The sequence below is a fragment of the Sebastes umbrosus genome, chromosome 19 (genome assembly GCF_015220745.1).
Source record: "Sebastes umbrosus isolate fSebUmb1 chromosome 19, fSebUmb1.pri, whole genome shotgun sequence".
Taxonomy (NCBI): domain Eukaryota; kingdom Metazoa; phylum Chordata; class Actinopteri; order Perciformes; family Sebastidae; genus Sebastes; species Sebastes umbrosus.
The window spans coordinates 22402167-22425123 of NC_051287.1; the positions used below are offsets into that span (position 1 = coordinate 22402167).

Genomic DNA, 22957 nt, shown 5'->3' on the forward strand with positions numbered 1-22957 from the left:
TTCAAATGTATTATTTTTAAATAACAGTGTAACACATATTTTTTGGGCATTGATATCTTCTTTTTAGGACACTCCTGTGGTGAAGGCTTTTCATTGTGTGTTCCTGTTACCTGTCAGCGCTTTCAATTTGTCCTCTCAACTTCTATTCAGATTATTTCTAAATCACTCTGCACCCTCTCTCTCTGCCAGCTCAACTTAATGTGCCCCTAATCCCACCTGTTGGAGCGCAGCCTCTGTGTGTAAATGTGAGACTCCTCTCAGTTTCACAGGTCACAACACAGTTTATATTATTCATATCTGTCGAATAGCTGCCGGCGGGTAAACCGAAAACTAATGAATGTTGTGTAAATATAATGAGGTTGTATTTTTCTACATTAATTTACTTAAAAAAAAACATAAACAACTGTTTAATGAGGGGACTTTTCTGAGCTGGTGTTCAGTGGTGTTTTGCCACTTTTAATGTGCGTTTTTACTTATCAGAAATTGCAATTAAAGCAGTTCTTCTTTTTTTTTTAAGCTGGCATTGACTATAAAATTGTAGTCTGTCTTTTTCTTATGTTGTGTAAGAGATGTTAGGCAACATCCTCTTCTTCACCATTATATGGCAAACACACCTTCTGAGAATTCACTGCTCTGCTGGCAGACAACACTCTGAGCCGTCTAGCCAGCCAAAACATGGCAATTCACAATGATTTCATATTTCCTATATGACTCAAAATATAATTAACCTGCTGATTATTCACGCTAAATGTGCCTGACAAGCTGACAGCTTTGGCTTTTCAGTCAAATGTGTGTAAATCAGCATTTCTGAATGGACGAGTAAGAATAAAAACACCTATTTCTTATATGAATCTGACATGTATTAGCAATAACCATAGTTGGTTTGATTAGATCAACAGATAACAATGAATAGCCAACGATTCAGATTGTTATGTGGATAGATTGTATATATTGTCGAATGGGGATTGAGGAAGTCTGACTTATTACTTTACACTATTGCAGTGAGTCTACTTCTGTATTTATCAGACTTTTTGAATGTGAATGTAACTTCCCATTGTAAACTCTGAACCATTTTCAACCAAAATCGAAGAGCAACCAGGGGTGGGAGAAGTGCTCAGACCATATACTTAAGTAAAAGTACCAATGCCACAGTGTAAAAACATTAATACAAGTAAAACTTAGAAAAAAAGAAGTTTAAAAGGGAAATGTGTCTTTGGTGGAGCGGTTTACTCGAGGTCATCACGCTGTGCGCTCGTGATGATGTCATTATGTTACGTGACATGCAGAGCGTAATGAAACTAACAAAATGCCTTTGCATTTGATCTGCTCATTAAAATGAGCATATCTCAAAAATAACAAAAAAAATTGCATAATTCAAATGACCTTTGGAGTGCTAAGAAATATTTTGTTCATATTTCTATATTTAGAAATCTTGTGTGTTTATTTAGTAAAATTGTATGAAAAACCATGTCAGACTTTTGTATTTATGACACAATTTCAATGTTTTTATCAATTATTATAGTTTATTGACGGACATAATCTTTATTTTAGGTTGTACATATTTTACTGATATGAAGCATTTGAAGATACTCCCAAGAAATGACATCACTCTAAGCAAAAAAGCCTAACTATAGCCATTAAATAAATGTTTTGAAGTGAAAAGTACCATATTTCCCTCTGAAATGTATGGAAGTGGAAGTAAAGAGTTCCATAAAATGGAAATATTCAAGTACAAGTACCTCAAAATTGTACACTAGTACAGTACTTGAGTAAATTTCTCTCTACTGCAGTCCCCACAGATGAACATATCTGGACCGAGCAAGAGCCAAGTGAATCTCAACGCCATGATACCGCTTACAACTGAACAATTTGTCCCAATAAATAATTGCAAATATTTTTGTGACGTATAAACAACTTTCCACATTGTATAAACACTCCATTCAAACTGAAGATTTTAGCTTTAATATCAAATGTCTGCTTTTATAAACAGCATCTGAGGTTACTTAGCTTACGTCAGTAGATGTTTTCATGTAACAAAGAACAGGCAGAGCGCTGAACAGACAGAGAGGGAGGGAGAAATCACACGAGGAACAGACTGATGAGAGAGGAGGAAGTCGAGGCGACATGAGGGAGAGAAATCTAACACATAAAACATTCCCACAGTGAATATAGAGATTCAGGTGTGGAGCTCTTTAAGACTCGGTAAAAAACACTGATATTCCCTGTGTTACAACTGATTCTAATTTGGAGGAAATCCAGCTTCACTTTATATAACTATTATCAACTCCTTCTCACACCCACAGTGCTATTTTCAGTGCTTAATAGGGATTGTAGAGGGAAACCTGTGAGAATTTACAACAGGAGTATAAAGATTATTATCATAATTGTATGCAGCATGTGTGTGTGGGTGTGTGTGTATCTGTTAGTAATCCTGCTCTAGAGTGCCTCCACACTAGGGATGTCATGAGACCAGAAATTTAGTAGTCGATACCAACACTGTACCGGTGAAATTCCACAATTCTTGATACCAAATTCGATTATTTCTTGTATAAAATCAGTGTTTTGGCTTCATATAATATAGAACTATCATTCATTACTATCAATCAATCTATTTATATATTTGGGAGTTCAAACACATTAGAAATGGTTATGGTTTTCTTCTCCCTAATGTGCAAAATAAACTGAACCAAAACCAAAACCAACACCGTGACCCAAAAACCGCAATACAAAACAAACTGTGGGCTTTTTGAACCGTTGCACCACATCCAAATCCTTAAACCGGGGACATCTTCATGTAACCAATAGCTGTAAAATCTAATTAAATAGGCCAAGATTATTATTAACTTCATTAGGGAGTCATAATTGATGGTTTAGGCTAACCGCTTGCAAATTGATGAGGTAACATTTGTCACACTGCTACATACTTGTTATGTAGCTTGTGAACACTGATACAGTGTTTGCTGTACTCACCACACTGTGTGTTTTTGTGATCGCTATCATCCTCCACGTTTCTTTTAAGATCAATGAGCACTACAAAATGAAATGATCAAAAAGGCCATATCATATCAGCGTTGGATGATGTTTGCTATTAGATGATTGGAGACATAGTTTGGGTGTTTGGCAGTTTTGAGGAGGTGAGGAAGTTATCTTAGCTCCTGTTGGGGATGCAAACAAAACTCAATTGAAATGTAGACCGTATCTTGTGCAGTCTGAGTAATGGGCTCCCCCCCCCCCCCAACAGCAGTGCGAACATCTGTCAGATATCTACTGCAGTGCCTGTGAGGCCTTTTCACATCAAGTCAGCTTTAAAAGGTAACTGAGGACTGAAATTCTCACTATCTCTTCAACCTCTCCATCCAATATTTCTGCTCTTTTTTTCCTCCTCCTGACTGTTGTTCTGCTAAACCAAACCCAATATAATCCCTCTCCTGTTTCCTCCTCTCCCTGTCTTCCAGAGGCTTAGTCGATATGTTAGACTTCCACACACGTGCGCAGTGAGATAATGAAAATGTTTCTATAAATAGGGGACAATAGTGCTGACAGTAGCACTCTCTCAAGTGAGATATCTCGGTGTAATTTTCACTAACACAACCACACATTCACACACACGCACTGTAAATACTGGCGAGAAAAATCTCCTCCTATAGCTGCGTGCTTCATCATAGTGATAGTCCTGAAGCAGCATATAAACACTTGAGTTGCAAAGTAAACACATTTCAGATGTGTGCTATATGAGGCTCAAATATAGGACTAGATCAATGCACCCTACACGTCTTAAACAAACAGCATGCAGCTTGAATCTGCAGCCGACTAAACAGCTCGAATCTACATAATACTGAACGCTGCTCCGTGTCAGACACCGCAGCTCCTGTATAACATACAGGCGTTATGCCTCAACATAAAACTACAGTTTATTTGACACTCGTACAACTCAAATTCATGTTCATCGTGTTCAACACACACTACTTCTCAGTCAGTTTTACATCCAATTCAACACAAACCGCAAGACGACTGTATTCCATGTAATCACTCTCCAGTCTATATAATCCAACGCAACATAATAAAAAGCATCCATAAAATTAAACAGTCTGCACAAGCCTCCAACCTAAAATTTCAGAGCATAAACGGGAGCTGGAGTGAAGACCGACGGGATGTAAAAAATTATTTAGAGAAGCTCTTCCTCTTTCTCACCTTCCAGCTCGTGATGGATGACATCGGAGAGGTTGGGCTCTTCGCCCCACCAGAAGATCCACAGCTCCTTGGCGTCGGGCTTGATTTTGCGTCGCCACACGCACAGCAGGTTGGCCTGCACGCAGCGCATGAAGCTGCGCAGGACCGGGTCGTCCTGGGCCGGGGCCGAAATCACAGGCCCGTACTCCCCGCTGCCGCGGAAGCTGTAGCAACGCCATTTAATGCCCGTCAACTCCGCCTGCAGGAGGAGAGAAAGAGTAATGATTAAAGCTGTCAATTTAACAAACTTAAATTATAATATACAGCATTGTTATTATGTACAGTGACTAATAAAGTAATTTCACTCTTCAGTCCAAACATGGTTAAATGTAATGTAAATGCTGGAACAATTAGTTGATTCATTGACAAGTCAATCAACAGAAAAATGAACCTGCAATCATTTTGATAATTCATGATTTAAGTCATTTTTCAAGCAAAACACGAATATTCTCTCATTCAAGCTTCTCCAAAGTGCTGCTTTTCTCTGTTTTATATCACTGTAAACAGGTTTTGCACTGTTGATGTAATACTTGAAGTCGTTATCTTGGGCATTTTTCTCTATTTTGTGACATTTTACAGACCAGACAATTCAAGGTGGAGAAAAAAAATCTATACAGTATAGTATCATGATATTTAACGTGGCAATATTGTGTCGATACATGGACGTCAAGTATTAATCTTTTATTATATAAACTATTAACCTCCTAACAATCCGACGGTCTGCCAAAATTTGTAGCGGGCTCAGTCTTAAAACTACTGGTATCATAAGGAACTAGAAAACCTTAGGAATCAATTGGTACCAACTAGGGATGCTAATTTAGATTTTTTTTTATAACCGACCCTCGTTAACCGATTATTAACTGTTAACCGACAAGTGTAGTGTGTCGGATGCAGCGGTGCTATTTTTAGTGCTTAACAAGCCGCTCAGCTGCAATGAAAAGCCGATGCACAAATAGGTTCAATCCATCACTTATCACCAGCTGCAGTGTATGTGCAAAACAGACAACTGAGTCCCCAGTTCACCCGTCCGGCAGCAGTCCCAGTAAGTCTCCACTGCATTATTTAGTTTAGCTGCGAGGTTGTGAGCTACTCTGTCTGCCCGGCGTCACCTTAGCGAGTGTCCGACAGACCGAGTGTGTGTGTGGAGGCGGTGAGTGTGGGGTTGTCGGTGACGTTATAGCACTGAACGTAGCTGTAGCAGTGTGTGTACAGTTTATTTGGCGGTGAATAAATGCTACAAACCTCAAGCCAACTTACATTTAAAAATCACAATAAGATCGTACCGTGACTTAAAGGAACAGTGTGTAGAATCTGGCCGTATCTAGCCATAAGGTTGCAGATTACAACTTCTCCCGTGTGCCAAGCATTTAGGATTTCTACAGTGGCCAAAGCGGAAAACACGAATGGCCCTCTCTAGAGCCAGCTGTTGTAAGAGTAGAGTGTGTGTGCGTATGTGCGTGGGAAGTGAGTGGTGAAGCAAGAGAGAGAGGGCGGCAGCAGCGAGTAACATTATCGACTCCGGCCCAAGCAGGAAAAGTTAACAGAGTTTGGTTTGTCCGTCCTGGGCTACTGTAGAAACATGGTGAAAAGGACCCGCTCCATATGTAGATATAAACAGCTCATTCTAAGGTAACGAAAACATAATGATTTTTAGTTTTAGGTGATTATACACTATGAAAACATACTTATTAATATTATATTCCATGTCTGCCAATAGATCCCCCTAAATGCTACACACTAGTCCTTTAAGTATCGTGATATCATATCGTGGGGCCTCTGGTGATTCCCACCCCTACAAACAATCAATTGATTAACCAAGACAATAATCAGCAGATTAATCGATACTGAAAATAATAAACCATATGAAATTGTATCAGGTAATAATTGTTATTCAAGAAGCATGTTCATATCTCACTGTCTAACATTTATCTCACATCCAGTAGACGGAATAAAACAACCATTATGTATAAATCCATAATGCGATAGCAGCCTTATTGCTGTTGTGTTAACCTTGGAGTGCTGTACTTCAGTCTACATGGATTTCTTTCACATGAAAGAGAGCATCAGACAATGTTGATTCAATCAATAACTGCACAGTCTCTCGGCCCAATTATGTTATATTTTCACCGGCTTCCTGTTTACGCAGCTATGATCCTTGTGTAAATGTTTTAGCACATTTAACGTCTCCCTGTTGTTGTGCTGTTATTACCTTATTTAACTGACACCTTCGCTCGCTGCCGTCGGTGCTGTAAAGATACGATAAAAGTGTGCCGGGAGAGAGGAGGCGGAGAGTGACGGCGAGACATAAAGGACGGCCTTGAGTGAAACGCAGGGAATGAACTACCACAGGAGAGACAGCATTGAAATATAGAGGGGAGCTACAGAGACATGAGGAGAGGAAATAGAATTGGGGTCAATGGTTGGAGCCTGGCCCAACAACTGACATCTTCTCCACTCAATCTAATAGGATGATAGGTGTTTATGTTTGCTCTCTGCCATGATACATTTAGTGATGAGCCAGTGAAAGAGCCTCCACTTCCATCATTTTACATTTTGTAAATGAGCATACGTATGCAAACAAGCACAAACATACACACACACACACACGTCCGTGGCGCTGTGATGCTCATGTGTGCTTTGGAAACTCTTTTTCATGTTTGTTTGTGTCCGTGTGTTTGTATTTCTGCATGAATGAGCCGAGCGCACAAAAAGGCATTGTTGAACAGGACAGAGATTTGGCAGGCAAGGGGGGGGGTGGGGGGAAATCTCTCAGTGTGTCACACTGCCCTCCTCTCCTGTGTTCACCCAGCTGTGAGGATCATGTTTGGCACACTGGCGCGGGCGCCAAGACATCCAAGACCAGCTGAGAGAAGAAAAAAAATACTGACCCATTTTTAACACGGGGACAGGTAGAAAGGGATAAAGAGAATTAAAGCCTGCAGTGTCTTTGAGTGGATGAAGAAGAGGAGGCTCCAGCGCTTTGATGAGTCCAACCAAAACCATGCTTTTGAGGAAATCTGTGCATGTACTCAAAACACACACACTGCAGCATCTTATAAGCGAGTGTGCACCGAGGTATGCCCATGACCCCCAGGAACATCCTGACTGCAGAATGCACCCGTAATTACAAGCATGTCCCTCCTGTAATGACAGTGTGTGTAATGGGAGATATAAACATTGGCGCTGTGATAAGCCGAGCCCTAAAATTAGCCATGACAAGGTCAAGGATGCTGTTTCTCCCAAAGCAAAGAGGGAGACATCTGCTTGCACTGCCTCGTCACTCCCAGTCAATGTCAAAAGTTCCTCCGCTGTTTGACACAGCTGTCTGCCGCTACCGAATCGGGAGCGGGAGACGAGGAGGCGAGGAGGCGAGGAGAAGTGAAATGTCAAAAAAATTTATTCAAAATAAAAGGCGTACCAGTTGTTGGTTTTATAATGCAACACATGCTCTCTGGTGAATTGATTGTTAAAGATCCCCTCCAGACATGTTTTTAACATATAAAAATACTCGGCTTGGAATAATAATTTGAGTCCGATATCCTTTTTTTCCCAAGAAAAGGTTAACAAGTGTACAGCCATGCTACCAGCTCTGTGAGGCTGTACTCAGGCACAAGGGTGCTTTGAGCTAAATGCTAACATGACAATGACAATGCTAGCATGCTGCTGTATAGCCATAGACTGTGTATAAGAAGAGGACGCAGTCACCGTGACGTCACTCATTGGTTCGTTGACTGCCGTTTTGAAGCCTCGAGTGCGGCATTTTGGTTGTCGCCATCTTGGTTTTTTGCAACCAGAAGTGACATGAGAGGGTGGAGCTAAGTAGAACCAGACAAACGATGACGCAGACACACACATTTGCTTCATGATTGGGTTTTATCTGTCATGATGTGTCCCTGATTCATCACGCCCAATCACGTGAAGCTTTTTCCGGAAGAAAACAAATGACATCAGCCTCGACCACCAGCGGTTAATTTCAACATGGATAACGAGGTACAAGCATTGCTGACCTTGTTGTCTATGCTAGCAGCTGTTTTGCAGTTAAATTCTGCATTTTATAGTGTGACTACTACCTACATGCACAAGGGGAAAGCTATTATTCGAACGCTTTGAATCAATTCACATGTCCAGCGCTGCTTCCTGTTAACACCGGCACGTCCATGCACAGTGTACGTGAATGGTCATGTGATTATGCATTTTCAGGCGTGGTAGTATGGATGGTGGACAGCCCTTGACGCGGACGGAGAACGTTTTCGTTTTAAAATGTATTATAATGTATTGTGAAACATATCAGTGTGGATGTAGCCTGAAACTGATGGGAATGTCGTTAATTTTGCAGGTATTTAGTCATACACGAAGGTTTTGGGCAAATTGAACATTTTGACCTGATGATCACAAGAGCTATTACAATTCATCCTGAGGGTGACGTGAATGTGGGCACCAAATCTCATGGCAATCCATCCAATAATTGTCGAGACATTTCACTCGAAGCCACATAATGTGCTAGAGGAAAAAGTCAGGACACCAACGAAGTTGGTAGGCTTCAACCTCTGGGGACCATGAATCACAGCGACCCACCCGATAGTTGTTGGTTTATTTCAGTCTGGACCACAGTCTTGGACTGACCAACCAACCTACCGACATTCCCATCTTTTTTTTTTTAGCCATGCTGTGAGCAAAATTCATTCAGTTACAGCTACACTTTCTCCCTCATTGAATAATCCAGAATCCAAAAATACTGTATGCAAATATCTTTGTTTAAAAGTGTTTGACTGCTGGCCTATAATGTCTCCTACTTCAATGAAAAGTTCATTCTCAAACTGCACACACATAATTCTGCACAGTGAAGGTCAAACATTCAAGTGCAGTAATAATAACCAAAACACATGTTTGAGTGGAGAGGGGCTTTAAGGCTAAGTCCGTTCACTTTCTAGTGCAGAAATATGGCTTAAGGTCTTAATATTTCTCCAATAACAAGTTGTATTTTCAGGTGAAGTATTGCGCTAAATGGCCAGAGGCCGCACTACATCTTTCAAACACAGGTGCTGTGTATTTGTTGGCCATGTGTAAAGCACTAACCTAACACCGTGCTGAACTCCTGTAGAGGATTAGCTGTGGCACAGTTGCAGGAAGAGAGGAACAGGGCAACAGTCACATGCTCCCAGGCAGATCCAAACACATGCCTGCACACACACACACACACTCACACACACACACAGACGTCACGCACAGCAGCTGTGATGATGCGCAGACCAGAAGTGCTCAAAGACACTGACATGCATCAGGAGGCAGACATATTTTCCGGCTGATGTCCAGTTATTTGTCAGTGATGACAGCAAAGATCTGCCTATCTGTGTGTTTCTGTCCTGTATGCATCCACATGTTTGGAGTCTGTGGAGACGCAGTGCTAAAAAAAAATGTTTTATGTTGTATGAATAAATTATCACTTGTAACACATTATAAGAGAAAGCAACAAAAGCCTGTCTAGCGTGTCAAGCTATCATCTCTGCAACTTTGGTGACAAATCAGGTGTTGTGAGAAATATCCTGTGACCCACACAAATAAAAACAACCTTTAATATATTTTTTTTATGTTCTTTCATTGTTATTAATAAAAGAATCAGGGGTGAAAGTTGCTGAAGTGCAGACTTTAATAGATTATTTAGCTATAATAGATTTAGTGTGCACCAATCAGAGGATAAATGACAGCATGCTTTGGCCTTAGAAGTGGTGTTTTAGGTGGGAAATGCAGCAAAATTGCTTTTACATGTTATAATGGAGAGGGTTAAGGCCTGTACACTCCGGCGGTGTTTTTGTTGTGCAATTAACTCGCACATCAATATATGTGCGAAAAAGTGACGCAGCTTTTTTCCGGCACGAGGTTGATTTTCTGAGCTTTCGCACCGCAAATAAAGGCATCAACCAATCAGGTTGTGCGGAACGGGTTGAGTTGTGCCTATATTTCTGAAACAACAATACGGAGGCCCCGTAGTTCAAACCAGGATGGCAAACTTTATTACTCCTTTTAATCTTGACAAAGGCAGCACAGACCAGATCCACTCCTTCTGTTCTTACCTTTCACAATAAAAGCCCTAGACATAAAATATTCGAGTATTTCACATTTTCGTGTTGTTTATTCGTCACGCCCCCGGTGTTTAAAGGCTTTTAGGAAAATGGGATTTTACTATCATTAATCTGAGAAAAATGCACTTGACACAAGTGTATTTTTGTGTCATAAGCAGTGATGATGATTCTGTGTTTGATGGGAGAGTGACTCTATAGCTACGTTCGTCAAGATGGGTCGGTAAAGAGCAGAGCAAATATATATATACCCAAAGCAGAAAATTCCTCGCCACCCTTCAAAGCACGAAAAAAGCAAATCAAATGATTATTCTAGGCAGAAGAAGTCTCCGTCTCTTTTAAAAAAAACTACCACAGGGGTAAAAAGGTGAAGAGGTGAAGGAAAAAGACGGCGGATTTTGTTTCGCTGTCAATAAAGCCGACGCTCCTCCAAGCCCCCCTTGTTCTGTTGGTTAGCTGGTTCAATTTCTGATTGAGTGCAGGACCAAAAACAAGAGCTTTTCCTCCCATTGCTAAGACGGACCGAAGCTTTGACCTCGCTCTCACCTCTATTATCTTTCTTGTCTCCACTCTCCCTCTCATCTCTCAGCACTCTCTCACTGTCACGGATGCCTATTGAATACACCCAGGAGTATCTCACGCTCTCCCTCTCGCCTTTGTGTTATTCCTCTCTTTATGTCTTTTTTGTCTGGTAAACAGAGGGAAAAGATAACAGCCAACCTTATGTTTCCTGAATATTTTCGTGTTAGCACAGAGGAGGTGGAAGATTCTATTAAAATGCCCTTTTTTTCAGTTTCTGGCAGTGAGGTGGATTCTCTATTACTTTACATGCCTTTCTTATTCTTTGAACATTGATTTCAAATATGAACCTAAACTAAAAAACAAGAGAGTTGAAGATAATTTCCTGACTATAAGGTGAACTGAGCCCCGGCTCGGAGAACATAATCTGTATCCCAACCAGAGGTCAGCCTCAGTGCACCAGACATGTGCTTGTAATCAAGGGGAAATATGGAAGTCAGAACTTTAATCTGTGGCGTACATGTGCTGAAACAGAAAGAACTGGATGTGACTTTGACAGAAAAGGGAATCAAAAGGGTTTGTCATACTGCAGATCTAAAAGGCAGCGACAACATACGTATGATATACTGTATATACTGCATATTGTTTGAAGCCCAGAAGCTTTACAATGCAGAGGAAACCTCCGCTTCTTAGATAGCAGAGCGGAGAGGAAAACACACTCGACATGCACTTTACGGGAAAGCTTCTGCAGACTGAAAATATTTTCGCTCCTCCTGTTCTTTCTCAAAAAAACTTGTGGGACCTTTTGAACGGACCTCTTAAACTTCCCAACATGCAGCTGAATGCGTGTTTGTGTTGGACTTTTTCCACACAAGCGAGGCTTCGCAGCTGCCTGGGACGTACAGAGGCATGTAGTGACAGCATATTTAACCCTTTTCAAAACGGATGATCCTTTTTAAATCGATGTAAAACAAAAACCATACCAGCTAAAGCATTCATTCTTTTTGCAATAGAAAGCTACGGCCTCTGTCTTGATCTTGTCTCTGATAACGTGTTAACTCAAATTTGTTTTAACTTTACGCATTAACGCATTAGATCTTCCGGAGGTTGTACAGGGCTCAGTTTTAAAGCTAGAGCTGGTGCTAAATTTTGGTGAGGAAAAAACTGTCGTGGCCATTTTCAAAGGGGTCCCTTGACCTCTGACCTCCAGATATGTGAATGAAAATGGGTTCTATGGGTAGCCACGAGTCTCCCCTTTACAGACATGCCCGCTTTATGATGATCACATGCAGTTTGGGGCAAGTCATAGACAAGTCAGCAAACTGACACACTGACACACTAACAGCTTTTGTTGCCTGTTGGGCTGCAGTTTGCCTAGTTATGATTTGAGCAGATTTTTTATGCTAAATGCAGTATCTGTGAGGGTTTCTGGACAATATATGTCATGGTTTTCTGTTGCTGATTGATTTCCAATAATAAATCTATACATACATTTGCATAAAGCAGCATATTTTCCCACTCCCATGTTGATAACAGTATTAAATACTTGACATTTCTCCCTTTAAGGTACATTTTGAACAGATTAAAAAATGTGATGATTAATCACAATTAATCATGGACAATCATGCGATAAAATATTTGAATCAATTGACAGCCCTAGTTTCTACATTTAGAAATCTTTTGGATCAACATGTTTTGTGTGTTTATTTAGTAATATTTTATGAAAAAACGTTTGATTTTTTATTGATTTTTTTATTTATGACACAATTTCAATACTTTTATCAATTATAATAGTTTATTGACTTACATAACTTTGTAGCTTAGGTTGTACAGATTTTAGAGATATGAAGCATTTGAAGATACTCCAAGAAATGACATCACATAAGCAAAATGTAGGCACTGGTGTACCATTTCTATAGCATAGTTCAAAGGGTTAAACATGACTGTACTCGTAGAGTGCTTCCTTTCACCTTCGTGACAAATGACTTTTAACAATAATTCAATATAAACATGAAGCTAACTAAAAGAGAAATGATTCAATATGTTTACGGAAGAAGTAAAACAATATTTAGTCTGGTCATATGCAGATGTTTGTGCTTTATTAAGGACACTTCTCTATCCGAGTTGTAGCTGATGTGAACATTTTCATCCCAGCGCTCCATCACAGCTGACAGAAAGCGTATGAGAACGTCATCTAAGAGAGATGCCACTTCTTTGGGAATCTCACAACGGTGTAAGAGCCTCACAGTCTTGATAGTCTGACAAAGGAGGCACTTTAGGCAATTGAGAGACAGCTTGTATCAGCAGTTTTACCTACTCTGGCACAAGTGAAACACTTATTCTGTCAGCGTGGCATAGCTTTCTCGTCAACGTCAAATCAGTTTAGACACTTGACAAGCTGCCAATATTTGGGGTGTGTTCGGATCACTTGTGATGCCTGCGAGTCTTTCGATAAGACTCGCGGTCTTTACCAGACACACGCAACACTATCCACCTCTCTTTCATTTAATGTCAAAGAACAGGGTAGAATTTAATTATTTCTTACAGACCCAATGCAACTTGTTTGAGGTTTAAGCAGAAACACTTTTGTTTAAAGTTATAATCCTTTAGACTTTCATGAAATCAAACTCCTCTCCTTTTTGATATTTATGGTCTGCATTTTTCACCGATATTAGAGCTGCAATGATTAGTCGATTAACAGAAAAATGATAGCCAATTAAATGCTGTTTTCAGCCTCTCAAATATGGAGATTTCATGCTTTTCTCTGTTTTATATATTAAACTGAATACCTGGGTTTCAATGGGTTTTAGACTGACCAAACAAGTCACCTTGGACTTTGAGAAACAGGGATAGACATTTTTTCGCTATTTTATGACATTTTATAGACCGAACGATTACTTGATTATTCTAGAAAATAATCGATAATGAAAATAATCGTTAGTTGTAGCCCTAACAAATGTATTGACATTCTGTATTTGCCTCTCTATTCAGTGGTTTTCATTGTTAGTGGCGGAGTCCGCCATTTACACGGTCAATTCAAATGATATACTGTATGTAATCCAGTAATGTTTGTAATTTTATCTCATTGATATCTGCCTCACTGTTTCCTGTTCTCTCTCTCTCTCTCTCTCTCACATGGCAGCTTTTATTATGAAGCAGTCAGAGGAAATGAAATGTATTCGTCACAGATGTTACTGCTGATCTACAAAAAAAGACAACAGTAATTTTGGACAATTTTTAACAGCAAACTCGTTTTAAATTCTTATTTCTATTAACTTTTATCATGTTTTTTTCTGCTGTTATTTTCCATCTTAATGTTTTTAATGTTCATTTTCATGTGAAGCACTTTGAGCTACATTTCTTGAATGAAAAGTGCCATACAAATTAAGTTTATTATTATTATTATTATTATTAAATGATTAAATAACCAACTTTAATGACACTATTTCTTGAACGCATCAGAGCTGGCACGTGGAAGCAATCAAGTGCAAAAAGCAACTATGAACAAAGACAGTGAAGGTGGCTGTGCTGCTAAGTCAGCAGTGAGAAGTCACCAGTTAGAGGAGCCGGTGGCAGGAATCAGAACAGGCAACGACTCCCCCTTCATCAATTAACCCGCTGAAATCAAATTAACCCACAAGGAGTCGCGCTCCCCTCTGGCATTTTACAACGCAAATGAAGAGCGATGCACATTACTGCACTTGTCGGGGAGCGGCAGCGACACAAAAGCACCAAACAGGTGTAGAAAGAAGGCCTCTGGGGCCGCGGACACTAAACAGATGCTTTTCCTCTGCCTTCTGCCGCCACCTTTACAAGTCCCTACAAAACAAGGCACCGTCATTTGATCTGTGTTGTGCCATAGCATCCAGCCCTGGGAGGTGAGCAAGCCAAGCGACCTAATTAGAGCAGCGACAGTCCCCAGGGCTGAGTGACAGATAGACCTGCCAATCACGCCGCAGAAAGCCTCCATCAAGCCATGACTTCTCACCTGACACAAAGAGGGGCGGCAGGCGACAGCAGCGGAAGACCAATAAGGCCGGCGAGACATTGTGTACAGTGCACTGCAGCATCTGAGAGGGCTGACAAGATCCCCAGCCATTTGGCAAATAAAACAACACAAAGCTGCAGCGTCAGGCAGCTTTTAGAGCGCTATGGGACAGGCTAAAGCAGTGGCCCCTGCTTAGCCTAAATTATTAACGTGCAAATAAATAAACCAGTCTCTGCTTTACTAGTGTCTCTGGCGTAACTTAATCAACCGTGACAAGCCACGGGGAGGGAGAAGTGAGCGAAAAGACACAGACAAAGACAGAAAAGATGAGAATAACAAAGAAGGAAAAATAGAAGACAAGAGAGGAAAAGTAAAAACAGTTGCTAGGCAACATACAACATCTATAGGAATTCAGCAAGGTATTACATTTTTGAGATTTCTGTCTCCAGGGTTACAGTGGAAATATAATATTTGATGCACTTCTGTGGTTATCAACCAGGGGTCCTTGATTGAGTTCCAGGGGGATATAAACAAATGGGGATATCATTTATTTTTAATATTTATTTGACTATAGAGGAAGTCATGTGTGACTATTATAATCATAAGTTTCAATTCATCCACGTTTATCTCCTCAACTGCAGTTAATAACTACACATCTGAATCATATCTAACAATCAAAATATTTTCAGATGAAGAGAAATCGAATCAAATGGGGGTCCGTGACTTAATGTGTATCAATTTAGGGGCCCTTGACATGAAAAAAGTTGAGTATTAGGGGTGGGAAAACAAAACGACATTTTTTTTTTTTACGATTTTGAAATCAATATTTTTAATGCCAGAATTGATATATTTGCTTAATTTGAGTCTATGCGGAGGTAGAAAGAAGTCACCACTTTTATTGTTGTAGTCTGAGTATCGTGACGTCATATCCGTTCCGTATCCGTCAACCAAACAAACCGCAGCCGGCCGCAACGAGGAAGTACAAAACAGCGGAGGATCCGCGTGGATACTACCTGCACCCTCACATATTAAATCCAGAGTGGTAGACACTACACATACAGTACAGTATGGAAACACTTTGGGTTTCACACATTGACAGGAAAAGCAGAGCTAGACATCACGGCTAAAGCTGCATGCTCTGTCATGGACAGGAAATGTTATCGTATTGCGGTAACCACTCACATCTCTGTGGTCAAATCAGCCAACACTGCAACTGTAGCGCACCGACATACTGACATTTACGTTAAATACAGTCAAACGGAGCTGACCATGAATGTATAAAGAGAACGGAGCTGACGACAGAGCTAGCGACGGACTTGGCGAAGTTAGCGGAAGTATACATGTGTGACTACTTCCGGTTTTAAGAATAAGGTGTTAATAAAGGGAACTGTATATACAAAATACATACGTGGAAATAAGATTGATTGGAATGTATTCACCAGAAGTATAAAACATGACATGTCCCTTATAAATCAAAAAGAAAATACCACTAGTCAATTCTCTGATTTTTGCGTGAAATTTTTAATAAATAATGTCTGACATTGACTGATATATTTGACTTCAGGACATCTCGGACTACATACAAGCTGAAAAATAATACATTTTAATGTATTAATTTAAATATTATTCAAATTAAAAGTCCCTAGAAGTGAATGATTCAACTTTTTCCCATGGTCTAGTCTAGTGTTAAAAAAGAGAACAAAAATCTAAATAAATCATAATATCGAATCGCAATACATAGCAAAAAAATCACAAAGCATACTAGACTGTCGTCTCTCCTGAGCAAACCTCCATTTGTTCCCTTACAGCTGGAATTCATAAGCTCAAATTTGGCGGAAGATATTTATCGAGGACGTCATCCGCGCGTCAGGAATGTCCTGGGATTACCAGAAGCAAGACATGAACATTGCGGTATAGGATTACTCACTGAGTTTCTTTAGCGAGAGAGAATGCAACGCAGTCGTTGTACAATTAGCACTGCATGGAGGCTTCTGAAATGCCTACAAGTAGTTAATAGTCTGATTGTTCCTGAAATTGGGCAAATGGGGCATAAGCGGTATGAAAAATATCTAATTTGGCTTGTAATTTCCTGCATTGATTTTTTCCACATGGGATACCATTTCAGATAAAATGACAGCCCTGCATAAATCAGCATGACTTCTGCTTGTTTCATTACACACCAGATAAACTAAATATAAAGGCGGGAAAACTGGAAAGCATCAATGCATCTGTCTGTGTGTGTGTGTGTGTGTGCAGGACGCAGGCAAGCCATTAACTTCACCGTATGTCACACCTGAACAGGTTTCAACCTGCAGCTCACCTGGCTGCTGTTTGTAATCTGTTGTTTGCTTACGAAGTGGGAGTGGCGGCCAATCAGAGCTTTTACCAGTAGAAGTCCACTGCACTTCTGCTATCACGCTCAACACAAACACACACTTATGTAATCCCACTCAAGTCCTCCTCTCCTGTCTATTCACAACAGATACAATGGTAGCATGGCATGTTCATATCTGTGCCAACGCCACCCTGCCTAAACACTTAGCCCAGCGGCTCCGTGCTCACTCAGTCATGCCTGGTAAATAATCAAACCCTTTGTGTCTCACTTTCACACCGCAAAAGTCCATTTGATTCTGTGAGGCAAGCCAGGACTGAAATTGAGCTGTACAAATTTTCATTAGCATCTGAAAAATCATGGGTGTCTGCCTAATTCAAGATGAGAGAGAGCGCCGTTTTGGCAGCGCGGGGGAGAATCAATGCACCACAAACGGCTGTGAATCAACAGTCTGCACATAATGTGTTTGTTCTCATCAAGTACCCGTCTGATTGGTCGCAGATAATCTCTCAATGGAACGTGAACACGTGATAATTAGAATTTGCAACAGCACAGCAGCCAACGTTAATGTTTTCTCTCTCTCCTCCTTGTTTTGCAGCTCTAAAAAAGACACCCTTTAACCTGAGTGTGCTTTAACTGCAATTGAATCCCAGCCAACCATGATATTGGCAAAGCTGTCTGGCTTTGCAGAGAATATTTGCCCAGTTACAAGCAGGTCAGTATCTCCCTTTAAAGAAATTCTCTTTGTTAAGGTGTCTGCAGACAGGTGAGGAGATTGCAAACTGATCTTGTGATGGCACAGAGAGCAGCGGCAGCATCATCGAAAACAAGTTTTATCTGTTTCTGGAATTTATCTACCCATCAGACATCAGGCCTCAGACCTCAGACTGCAGCAACACACGTCCAGAATGTAATAGTTTGGAGGAACGTGGTGTTAATCCGGGAGGAACGCCAGCGTTTAGGGAGAAATGTGCCTCGCTGCATGACACAGAACAACTAACCAACAGCAGTGATGGAAAATAACTTATTTACTCAACAATTCTGATGTACTCTACCAGAGTATTTCCATGTTATGCTGCTTAATACTTCTACTACACTTCATTTAGGGGGCAAATATTGTACTTTTTACTGTATTTATTTAACAGCTATAATTCCCAGCTACGTTTCTTTATATACTGCACACATTGTAAAAGTCTCAAACCTTACAAATCATCAATAAATGAATAATTTGTGCGAATAAATCACACATCAATTTAAACATTTTAACCCATTTATCATATATGATCCACACTGAACTTTTTTTTCTGCAGCTGTTTCGATTTCTGCGAATTTTTGACCGCAGTGAAAACAAACCGTCCAATGAACTAATGACTTTTAATCACAGGATCAACAGATTTTCTTGGACGTCAATGTCATAATAATGTTTACGGATGGAGCAGATTGCTGCTAGACCGCCCCGTTACAGGTGTGAGCCAGCCGGCAAGTCGCTCTCTCTGTGTGTGAGGGAGAGACAAGGTGGATTATCTCACGCAATGTTTCTATAAGATATTAGTAATCATAATTACAATGCAAAATTATGATTGAAGCTTCGATGCTTCAAACTATCCGGTACAGCCTTATTATTATTATTATCAGCCTATTGTTGTTATTACCAGTAATGGAAGCATATGAACTCACTGTGTTTCCTTGAGAAATCCATGGAGCCCCAAAGGTAAGCTGACCATTATAAACTGACCATTAAGCCTCGTATTAAACGCCATGTATCACTTAATAATAAACATATATAGGCTACGTATGATCCAGTCCGGTCATGACTGATGAAAACCAGCGCAATAAGCTCAGCATTTTCACTCGTTACAATAACATGCTTCATAGAAAATGCAACCACATGTAACTTTCTTACACAGAACTGAACACTTGGAATAATAACGAGCCCGTCACCAGTGCTTAATATGCATCGATGATTGTGTGACGGTGCGAAACTTTAATTTTCAGTAGAATGCATGGAACGCAAATATTTGTGGCGGCCTTGGTGTGAAAGGTTTGAACGTGAAAAATTGGCAACAAATATTTTGCATTTTCGTTTTGTTCTTTCAAAAAGGGATTTTCTCTATCACTGAGTTCTAAAAATCTTATTTTCTAAGAACCAGTGAAAAAAAAAAAAAAAGATAATTTCAACTGTTTCCAGTCAAAATAATTTGGTTTCTGATTTCTAGAAAATTCTTGAAACAAGTTCTACTGAAAACTGGTTGAAATGACCAAAGACTCAATAATTAATAAATGTATCCTTGTAAGATGGTTTTCTTTGCAGCATAAAACATAAATGATCATCAGAAATTCAGCATAGTAAAAAAACAGTAGCAACAACACTGTCACAATGATGCGGTTAAATCTATCTACCTAGCGGTCTATCGGTCCGTATGCCAGCTAACTGGCTGACTTTCCAGCAATCACAAGCACTTGGTGGCACCAGCTACTGCCCATTCCTACCAATCCTCCGTTCCCACTCAGCCTGCTGTCGCCCTGCACACATGCAGGAACACCAGCGGGCGCTAAGAATAGAACACAGCTGGCACTGCAGGGCTTACATATTTCACACTCAAGCCACCGTGCTCCAAAATACTCCTGCCCATCCCGTCCCATTTCCAGCTCCGGGACCAGCGGTGGTTCCCTCCCTCCCTGTCCTGTCTTTGAACCGTTCTTCACCTCTGTGGCAGAACCCAGACAAGCCTACTGCTCAGATAAGATCCACGACTACGCTCTGATAGAAAAAGAGATGTGTAGTAAAAAACAGCGAGCAATCCTTGTTCACAAGTCATTTTGTTATGGCAGCAAACTATTTTGAGGAGCCTGTATGTGTCTGACATAAAGAATGCCATGTTCACACAGGTGGGCCACCGCTGCGTTGAGTCCTATTGCGATGACAAGGGATTCCCACAGCAGTGACAGGGGCAGATTAGTGGGAGGCGCCACACACAGTCTCAAGGTGAAGCCAGTGCTAGCTGTCAAAACTGCAAGCGAGCGGAGCCAAAAGCACAGGTTGGGCGTAGAGGGCTGACTGTTGAGTGAGAAGCAACCAGATGGAGCTGCTCCATAGGGCACGCAGCAGAAGACTGGGGGTGAAGCCTGGGAAACCTGGACGGATCCTCTCCTTGTGTAAGAGGATGCTGGCATCGCTTCAATGATGTCATCCTTAAGATAGCTCAAGATGTACTACATGAACGGATTGCAAGGTACCGTAAAACTGAGACCTTCCCCCGACTTTCTCGGTTGCCTATAACTGGGCTGATTTCTACGTAAAGGACTCAGGACGGCTTTGCCGACGTTTATGCGTGCTCCCGAGTGCCTCGCCTCTCTTCAGCTCTCCTACAGCGCCAACAGTGTGTAGCTAACGTAGCAAATAGCCTACTGTCTTGAGTGGATAATGTCAGCTAATTCATCCAGACATCTGGGGCTGACCGGGATGGTAAATTGGCTAGCTTGCCGTTTGCAAATTAGTTTATCAGTTAACGTTACGAAACATTCAACACCAGATCCATGCAGCGTAGCTAATCTAGCTGGCTCGCAGCAGGCTAGTTCATATCATGAAGCAAATGGTCCACATAAAATATAAATATTATTATTATAAATATGATTGTAATGTAATGTCACGTTACTGTTTTGGCCTTTTAGCCTTTTTTTTTAAAAAAAAGGTTCTCTATCAAGGAATTCAGAGCATATCTCTTGTTTCCCCACGGCTCTCAACATGACGACAGCTAAGCCGGCAGCTAACGGTGCTAACAGCGCTAACAGTGTTTACCTGAGGGGGAAAACGGGACGGTAGGTGGGCGCTACACTTCTGTGAAGATCAGCTGTAACTGCCGTATGAGCACAGTGCAGAGCGGCGGCAGTGAGCTAGCCAGTAGGGCACGCTCGCATGCATGTTGAGCCGGCCCGGCGATGTCAACAAAGCATGGACAAATTCCGATTACAACACACACAGACGGAGAGTGATTCTCTGCTCAGGTAGACTTTACTCTTCTCTATCTTTACATAGTAAATAGTTGTTTGTTGCTATATTAATGCTTTGAATATTGAATATAGCACCTTTAAATCAAAGTCTATAATTTACTCTTTTAAAAAAAATCACCAGCCTTATCCTTTCAATTAAAATGCTGCTAATTGTGGACTATTTTTATTAAGACAAAATCCCCATACAATTGCTTGTGTAGATAGTAGATAAAAAAAAATCTAATAATGATATTTTGGCAAACATACATTTTTTTATACATATAACCATAACATTAATACTATTTTTTATAAGAATACTTTAAATCTGGTTATTAAAGTATAATGACCAAGACATATTACAGTTGAAAAACAAACTATTGGGAAACATACATTGTTGGCATTTCTGTACGGCAATGTCTTGTTACTTATCAATATGTGCACCAATACCAACATATCTGCAATATATCGGCCAGAATTACACGTAGTTTACCGTTGATTTATTGGTCAGACTCTAGCTTAAGATTTAAGAACTTTGGCTTTCTAAAAGCAAGATGTCGAAAATAATAAAATACCAAATATAATTTCGGTATGAGTACCATCACTCAGGTATCGTATCAGTACAAACGATGCCCACTCAGCCCTGTATAAACTCAAACTTGACCAATTCTTTGGCCCGGCAGATCGTGACACACACTTTATCCAACCACTGCCTCTTCCTCATCCCTAAGCATCCTTGCAATATCCACCACCATTAATAACGCGGAAATGCAAACAGCCTATATTAAAAAGTCACCGTCCCTGATTACCTGCTTCTTCTTACAAGGCACGGCCACTCACCTGCCATAAATCAAGACGCCGCTGTTAATGGTATCCCCCTCTGCCTCATCTCTTAGCACTTTATTTCCATACTAGACAGTAGCATCATTATTACACATGCAAGATCTCTATTGGAATACAGTTTGGCTAATGAGCACCTCTTAGTTGATCACATTAGACCTCCACTTGAGGACACTTAATTACCAGTGTTGCACTCTGTCGAGGGGACAGAGGAAGTCCTTTAATTAAGGGCGCTGCATTCTACCTATATGTTTGTACACGCCTGCGTCCTTAGGCTATAGGATGAATTCACAAATAAAGGAGCTAAAACATGCGAGTGTGGGTGAGAAGATTTAGTGCGTTGCATTTGGGATACATATGTTTGTGTGTGCATGTGGGTGTTTATTTTTTTTTCCTCGGAGTGTGTATTTGTATGTGTGTGTATAATGTGATGGGTGTTTGAAGTTTGTCTCCCGAGTCTAGATGGTTTACAGTGTTTACAGCTCACACACACACACACACCTGCACACACTGAGGCTTTCTGCGTCGTGAGGCTCTCGACTGTCTCCTTGCATTTCATATTCAGGCTGGGACTCTCTGGCTCGAGTCGACGTCATAAGAACCGGCCCAGTCCACACAGAAACATGACTGTTTTCTCTCTCTCTCTCATTACGTCGCTCCCTCTTTAATTTTCTCCCTTTGCTCTGTCTCACTCTCACCATTTCTCTCTCAAATAGGCTGAGGCTAGCAGTCAGGAAATGCACATCAGTCATAATACTTTCCTAAAATGAAAACAGATTTCGCTGCAGTCTCGCTCACTCACTTCGGCTGAAAACATTCCTGTTTCTCTCCTCCTTCTCTCGTCCTCCACCTCCACCCTTCCCTCTCTCTCCAACTCAGATCTTTTCTCCCACTTGCAAGGGGTCTCGTTTGCTTTCCGTCACAGATGGACGATCACCAGCAACACAAGACAGTTGTTTTGTGGGTTGTGTGTGATGGCAGCGC

At 40.8% G+C, this 22957-nt stretch overlaps 1 protein-coding gene across 2 annotated transcripts in view; it reads right to left on the minus strand.

Moving 5' to 3' along the window:
- Positions 1-22957, minus strand: part of LOC119478080 (mediator of RNA polymerase II transcription subunit 13-like) — a 104615-nt gene that overhangs the window by 76349 nt on the left and 5309 nt on the right. For both annotated transcript variants that reach the window (XM_037752497.1, XM_037752498.1), the window contains exon 2: positions 4192-4429. In XM_037752497.1, the coding sequence (XP_037608425.1) occupies positions 4192-4429 (238 nt within the window). The remainder of the gene's footprint in view (positions 1-4191; positions 4430-22957) is intronic.